This window comes from Platichthys flesus, chromosome 7, assembly GCF_949316205.1.
Source record: "Platichthys flesus chromosome 7, fPlaFle2.1, whole genome shotgun sequence".
Taxonomy (NCBI): Eukaryota; Metazoa; Chordata; class Actinopteri; order Pleuronectiformes; family Pleuronectidae; genus Platichthys; species Platichthys flesus.
Genome location: NC_084951.1, coordinates 4046433 through 4054576, shown reverse-complemented (window position 1 = coordinate 4054576; position 8144 = coordinate 4046433). Strand labels below are relative to the sequence as shown.

Genomic DNA, 8144 nt, shown 5'->3' with positions numbered 1-8144 from the left:
CCATCATCATACCACCACTTGCAGGTGGTGAATCCTGTGGAAGACCCCCTGCTGTTTTTCACATCTGTTCCCCAGTTTTTAATAGAGGGCCGGATGGAGAAGCTCAGGAGGCTCTCCCTCTGACATGTGCGTTCACAAATGCAGCCCCGCCGGAGAATGTTCGGGGTTCAGTGCTTGTCTGAAAGCAGCTTATCTTTGCTCAAGCATTGTCAGTCAATGGGATCAACTTCCAAAAAGGGGCATTAAAAACAAACGAACTAAAGTGTGTGGATTTTTCAAAGATTTATCTGAGGGCGGCCCACAGTCTCAAAGTCTGAATCCTCTGATCACCCCCTCCTGTAGCTGACATACAGTGAAGCACCACTCAGCTCCATTCTGATCATGTTTTTAATGGGGACTCGGTCCTCGGCCGAGGAGTCTGCTAAAACCTAAAAGCAAAAATAAAAATAGAACTCCTGAACTGACGAGAGACCAGGGAGGCACGGTGGAACAGTGGGTAGCCGTTGCTTCACTGTAAGGAGATTCTGGGTTTAAACCCTGGATCAACAGAACTGACTTAGATTTATTTTAATGAAACGGATTAATGTGTAGTGTCCTCCACGGTGGTTATGTATACATTCTTCTGCTACTCAGCACTTTAAATGATATTCAATACGTTTTTTAAAGAGGAATTTTACATGTTGCAAAAGAAAATGAAGAAATATTCCAAAGCAGAAAGAAAATACAATGTACGAAACCGCTGGTTTGTCTTTTAATCATTTCAACATAACACATGACATCTCAAAGATACACTGTACTGTACAATAAGTCAATAGTTCTGTTGTTGTGTTCATCTCTTTGGATCAACCAATATACAAATCTGTCACTTTTACATTGCAGCAACTGATTGCATGTGAGATATGTAACAAAAAAGCGAGACTTCTTCTCGTTTTCTTCCTTTCTCTGAAGCACATTATTTATATAATTCTCCCTGTAGTTGATGAACTCCATGCTATATAAAATAGTGTCAGTGAATGCAAAATATTCTATTTTCGTTCACCTTATTTCACCTTTTTTTTTATTCCAGACGTGGCTGTTATAGCAAGTGATAAAAAATAAAGGGCTATGTCACTAAACGAGATACACAAAGAGGTTGGAATGCAAGACTTACATTAAGCTAGAAATATATAAAACTACACATGGATGTTGTCTGCATCAGACAGTACCCAGTTTCTTACTAAAAGCAAAAAAGAGAGGGAGACAGGAGAGAGGAGATAGGAGAGAGGAGAGAGAGAGAAAAGAGAGCGACAAAGCATTATTAAAATCAAATCAGTTTTTCAGGCTTAAACTGATAAAAAATTCCCTTAACTTTTTTTATGTTCTGCACCTACTAGTAAAGAGGAGAAGTTGAGGATAAGTGCATCCCTAGCAGGTGCAGATCGAGGTAATGGATCTACAGCCGAGCCACAGAACAGAGCAACATGAGCGTCCATCTCATATGAGGTGTTTCTGACGCGCACTGGTTTTGTGTGAGCTTTTTTCATGTTAGATTGTGTATGGAATCTTATTTCTGCAAAAAATTTCAGAAATGCTACGTCAAATGTTTGTCTTCATTACATACATTTTTATAAACCAAATCTAAATTATGATACCAATAATTTTTATTTTTATTTTAAAGCAAATTTCAATTTTGTAAATAATGATGATTTAAAAACAGTCAATCATTTTAACTTAATATTGTATTTTGTAAATTCGAGTTTGATTTTTTTTTTTTTTTTCTTTCAGTAATTGGTTCCCATACACATCGGGATGTGTTTTATTAATGACTGACCCAGTCCTGGGTCAATATAAAAATAAAATAAAGACCATAGCTGTGAGTTCTGCTGGTGTCGGTGTTTCCAGCTATGAGCACAGCCTGACCACACACTTTCACTTCCGTCTTAAAAAATATAAAATTATATTTGTTAGAACAGGAAGTGTCCTCCTCTGCAACATGGTGGCCTCAGTCACACGATCGAGCCATTAAAGCAGGAAGTTGCTCCTGCTATCAGGGACCAGGGCGGTCTGCTTTAAGTGCTTATATTTTGGGGTCACTCCTGACAAGATGTTTGTTCAGTTACAATGTATAAAAATGGCCTGCAGGTGTGCCTCGGTTGCAACAGTCTCAGTGGAAGCTTGTGGTCAGGTTGTGGCTTCGACAACTATCGTTTGTCATCGCCTCAGAATAACAGACACGTCGCTGCTGCTCTCTTCAAGAACTTGGCTGCAGAGTTTGATTCTATAAATTTATGAAAAAGAAGGCAAAGCTGGTTTCCCAAAACAAAAGCTTCAGAAGAGAAGGGCCAGGGGGCTCGTATGAAGAAGGATATTAGTGAGAAGTCTATCAAAAATACTGTTATTCTTTTGGAGAAGAGAAATACACAAAGGTTGATAAAGTCTAGACATCAAACTAATGGCACATACATGTACAGGATCAATACAAAATTAAAAAACATATGAACATATAAGCTGAAATTTTAAATGAAAAAAAAAATACTCTTTTCTTTTTAAAGGTTGAAAGTGCTAGAATTCAGATTAGCTCACAGAAACCCAGGGAGGACAAACTTAATACATGCCCCATACTTTTTCTTAACCCTTTTTTTAGGATTAAATGAGTCTTGTTACAAAAACATAAATGCTCAATTTGATTGCTACAAATCTGGCTTAAGCCAGGAGGATTTTACACATTTTAAACTCATAATAAAGATCAAATTTAAATCTTGGCTCTTTTTTTTATATATATCAGGTAAATTTATCAGAAAGGTGCCGACAGCTAATTTATTTAGGATCAATGACATGTTTGATCGTTTTTACAAGAGTCATCATCAAAATAATGACCTTCCAGGGGGGAGATTAATAAGGTTCAATTAGTTCAGAACTCTGAATATAAAATCGACAATTTCAGCGATGAAGATGTGGTTAAACAGTCAGACTGTTAGGAACATCATTGCTTGGTGATTCTGAATTTTCAGTTGCTCCGAGGGGAATATTCACCTGTCTGCCACGCAGGGGCCGTCAGGTCATGGTTGGGCTTTCATATCCTACAGTATACAAATCGGATTACAAGTAATTGAGCAAAAGTGTGAGTTTCTTCTCCCGAGGTTTTGGTAAGAAAAAAAAAATAAAACAAAGAAAAATGAGGTGATGTGTTGTGTTGTTTTTCGAGGTCCTGTTTTACACAAACAGAAAATAATATATCATATGACAACAAACAAAACAAATATATGACTATGAGCGATACTGCAAGTCTCGCAGTCAGTCGCGTTTCCCCCTGTGCTTTGAATGTCAAAGCCTCGGGAATTTCAGTGACTGCATTCTTCCAGATATCGCTGTAATTTCAGACCCTTTTCCTTTGACTCTACAAAGCAGCTGAGAGAAGAGGAGGGGGAGGAGGAGGAGGAATATGGGGGGGTGGGGGCTGATGAACACTTCATCGGGTCTGTTTGTGCATGTTTTCAGCTCGCTGTTAATCTTGCAAAAGATTGAAATGATCTAGTGGTCTACAGTTGTCGTCCATCAGCAGCCGTGGCTAAAAGCAGCAATATGTATTTTATTTGTCCTTGTTCATGTGCTATCTTTTTTTTTCTTTTTCTTTCATCTCTTTGTTCCTTTTCAGTCAACATTGAATGTCTGCTAAAGGCGGATTGAGCGGGGCTCCTCCTGTGACAGATGATGTCACAGGTGATGCTGATGCTCCGCCCTGTGTGAACTCGTCACTATGTCACTTGTGTTTGTCATGCCACGGACAGGACAGTAGCTAAAGGAGCACCTGTTTCACTTTGAGGTTTAGGGTTAACTTTGGGCTCAGGTTTTTAAAGGCTGGTGGTGAATGGTTAAAAAGGCTCTAAACTCCGAGATATCCAAAACCACTGAGCTCGGAGTGAAACCTGCTCTGTGATCTACATATTCTACCAAATAAAGACCTACAGTCATAAATCCATAGGCCATCCACGTCAGCATGCCTACAACACAATCTAGTTCAAATCCTACTTGATTATTAAGCCACTAACAGCCGTTTATAGATATTTCCCATCCACAGTTCTGATCCACTATACTATCTCAAGTACATGTAAAGGTAAAGACTGGATATGACGGAGAAAGCATAAGGGAAAAAGCTAATACTTCATCCATTTGTTTGATCAAAAAAAATGCAAGATACACACAAATGTAAACCTGCCAGACATCATAAACATCATCACTTAGTTTTAATACATCTACCTAAAATACACCTTACTGAGATAAAAGCAATTATAATTCATTTTTGAGATATTTCGTACACTGCAATAACATTCTTTACCACATTTTTCCTCATCTGTCACTGTTATTCTTGCTCTTTGCCATTCACATATGTCAGGGTTCACCATTAATATGATGATGATGATGCATCTTTTTAAAAGACTGCGTAAAGATGTGTCTGTGTTATATTCCAAAAATATAGCTTATGTGATATGTCAGGCAGCCGAGTGCCGGCTGCAGTATGTCGTTATCGAGGGAAGTTTAAAATTATAAAGATTACTGTTAGAGGGAAGACGGGTGAAGGAAGAAGAGTCCTCACAAAAGGACCCAGGGGGATTCTGGGTCTTTGGAAGAACCAGGAGTCTCAGGCAGTGAAAACCTCTGGAAGTCACAAGTGAGGAGACTAAAGGTTTCCTGGGGAGATTCCTAAAGGTGAAGTGCCGTCTGCTAGAAAAAAGTGCTTCTCTTGAGGAAAAGTTAGAAAAATTAAAATAAGCCAGCATGATGATACAACCATGTCAACCATCTCACACACTTTCACATCTCTTCCTGTTTTTTTTCAAAGTGTGTGTGGGTCTCTGTGTTTGGCAGCAACCAGAGGAGGCAGGTCCTCATTTTTTTTCATTTAGTGAACTATTTCCATCGAAACTGACCTGACTCTAGGAGCACATCAGTTGTTCAAAGAAAAGAATTAGGTCTTCTATCAAATTGGCACTTTTGTGGCTCAAGCCTGATACTTTAAGAGGAGGATTTTAGAGCAAAGGTTCAATCTCACTTCATTCCTTCACTGATCTCTTCCTCTCTGTACTCGTCATGACAGCGGGTGGTTCAACAGTCAAGATGAGACACATTCTACAATGTTCTTACATTTGGAAAGGAAAAATAAAGTAAAACTAAATATCCACTTCAAACTATATTTTTTCTGGGTCACAACAAGACAGACAATCTTCACTAAAAAATATCTTTGACTTTTTTTAATTATAACATGATAAAGTATGCAGTACCATGCCTTTTGGCCTACTGATCCTGCCCTCTATACTACTAAATAGGGGATGGAAGGGGGATAAAAGTTGAGGTAAAAGTGAATTAAAAAAGAAGGGTAAATACGTCGTTATAACTATAGGATAAGGGGAGAAAGCCCAAATAAAAGCTGCTTCATCTTCTTTTCTCACCTTTTCATGTTTTGCTCAGAGGGGTTTCACTTCCTTTTAAGGCTCAATCAAAAGCTTCTGTGCACTTTCATTTAAGGCTTCTAAGTGTTCATTTGTTTGTTTATAAATTCAAATTCTCCAACTTTTCAATCAGGCTTTGTGAAGCGCCACACCCAGAATATCCAAGCTGAGCTGAGGCAGGCAAGGAGGCCGTCATGGCTGCGCAGGGCTGAGCCGAGGGCCGGCTCTCTCTCACTGGAAAGCCTGGTGGAAGCGAGGCAGTGTGGTGGTACTAAGGCTGGAGCTGAACATTGGGGGGAGGGGGTGCATGGGTCCGAGGCCCAGACCCCCACCGGAGCTCTGCTGCTCCTGAGGTTGCGGTTGCAAAGAGGTAAGAGGTGCCGCCGCATGAGGCTCGGCAGCGTGCAGAGATGAGGAGGAGGAGCAGGAAGAAGAGGAGGAGGTCGCAGATGAGGTGTAGCCCATTACCAGCCCTCCCGTGTTCATGGGGGCATTGTAGGGAGGCAGGTTGAGGGGCAGGAACCCCAGCAGATGGGAGAAGTCCATGTTAGCAGCACACAGAGACTCAGCGATCATCGCAGGACTCTTGGACAGGAGGTGATCCCCGCAAAGCTCATCCGTCAGGCCCGAGGTGGGCTCCAGTCCGTCCTTGGGGGGCGAGGCAGCAGCGTGGGGCTCTACAGAGGAAACCGGACATGGCAAGCCACTCTGCAGATCCATGAGGAAGCTCTCCATCTCCACTTTCAAGGGCTTGTCCAGCAGGTATGAGGTAGATCCCAGCTGGTATTTGTGGGCTGGCTGGGGCTGGTGATGCTGCTGGGGAGCCGGAGACTGGTGGTGGGTAGGCAGTGGAGGGGAATGGTGGTGGTGGTGATGGTGGTGATGATGGTGATGGTGATGGGAGAGTGGGTGAAGAGGTCCAGGGGATTCCATGTGGCAGCCCATGCCCATATTTGCAGACAAGGTACTGGGCATGAGGGACGGGTGTGGGTGACCCGACCCCGTATTAGACATTGCCTGGAGATGGTGGGGGTTGTACATGCCCATTGGAAAAGGGGCCCCACTGGGGAAAGGTTTGCCCATCATTGGATCTTTGTTGGGACCCATGCCGCACATCATTGGACTGAGCTCCTCCTTCACAGAGCAGGGCGGGGATCCGGAAGCTAAAAGACCTAACATGTCTGGTGGCTCTGTCTTGATCTTCATCAGCTCCTGCGAGTGGCTCTTCTTCACATGGCGTGTCAGGTGGTCCTTCCTGCCAAAGCGCTGGGCACAGTACTGGCACAGGAAGTCCTTGCGGCCTGTGTGGACCACCATGTGCCGTCTCACATCCTTCCTTGTGTAGAAGCGACGGTCACAGTGGTCACACGGGTGTTTTTTCTCCTTGGTGCCACCTGACGACTTCCCGGAATGGCTCTTCAGGTGCTCCAGCAGAATAGGCGTACTCTCGTAGCTCTGCATGCACACTTTGCAGGTGAGATCCCCTGCCGTGGCAGAGTGCATGGCCATATGACGCTTGTATCCCAGCTTGGTGTTGTAGTGCTTCCCACACTCCTCACACTTGAAGGCCTCCTTGTTGGGGTCATGGGTCTGCAGGTGGTTTTTCAGGTGGTCTTTGCGGTGAAACATTTTCTCACAGAATGAGCACTGATGGGTCTTCTGTGGAGAGTGTGTGGCCATATGCCTGCGAAGGAGCAAAACAGAGACTGAATGATAAAGAAGCTTTAGGACATGTAACATTTCTTAATGTTCCCTAATGACTTCCTTTCAGCCGGACCACTTGTTTTCCATTTATCAAACCCTCACAGTGTTTCATAGTCAGGACCCCAACAGTAGCTTAGTTACCTATCCAAAACGTACCAATCAGTATTGGCATGTTGTTTGTGTTGCCACCTGATGGATATACTTTAAATCGCATAGTCAGCTTTGTCTTTGGTCTCCAGCAACTGCTTGAGAGAGATATCTGGCTCTAAATGCTGCACTGTATTCACTAGCTTGTCGCTAACTCTTAGTGTCTGCTGTTTGGATAGGAGCTAACAGGTGAATGGTCAGTGTGCCTGAGCCTTTTCACTGAAAACAGCTGCCTGCTGCGTCTGAAAATGGTGCTGATGATGCTAATAAAGTTGTCGGTTGTGAAGCACTGAGCTGAAAGACATTGTTTTCAGACATGACCTCACAAACTTTCTCCAGAGTTTTCCTGTAACAGCCCCCTAACCCGAACCCATAAACAACATTGCAGGAGATTCAGACAACAATACAGACATGGGTGGCGCAGCCTGCAGGATGTAATGTATTATTCCATTGTGGAGATCAACTGTTTTTCGTTAGCCGTGCATCAGCACTTGTGTCGGCCCTTAAACTCTCTTAAGTCAACGACTTAGTTTTCTTTTTGCGTAATAGAAACGTCATCAACAGACCCACTCAATAAATCCTGCTGAGGATCTCCTGCTATGTTCTTACATGGGCTCATTCAGGCATTATCCAGACTTTTTACAAGGGTGTTGGTTGGAGTAGCTCTGGAGCCCGGTGAATGTCCATAGATTATCAGGAGTTCAGTGCATGTCTGAAAACATCTTAACAGTATTGAGCAGAACTGCAGTGTGGTTTCTGAGGCTTTGTAACTACCATCAATCCCTCTCCCTTTAGTGATCCAGGTGATCCATTTTTAGTCAGAAAATACTGATTATCCTAAACATTCTTTAGGTTAACTCTAACCCT

The 8144-nt window shown here is 42.7% G+C and overlaps 1 protein-coding gene across 1 annotated transcript in view; it reads right to left on the bottom strand.

Annotated features, from left to right (window-relative positions):
* Positions 1–733: 733 nt before the first annotated feature.
* Positions 734–8144, bottom strand: part of plagl2 (pleiomorphic adenoma gene-like 2) — a 40249-nt gene continuing 32838 nt past the window's right edge. Inside the window, exon 4 of the mRNA XM_062392236.1 lies at positions 734–7110. Coding sequence (XP_062248220.1) covers positions 5658–7110 — 1453 coding nt within the window. The 3' untranslated portion in view covers positions 734–5657. The remainder of the gene's footprint in view (positions 7111–8144) is intronic.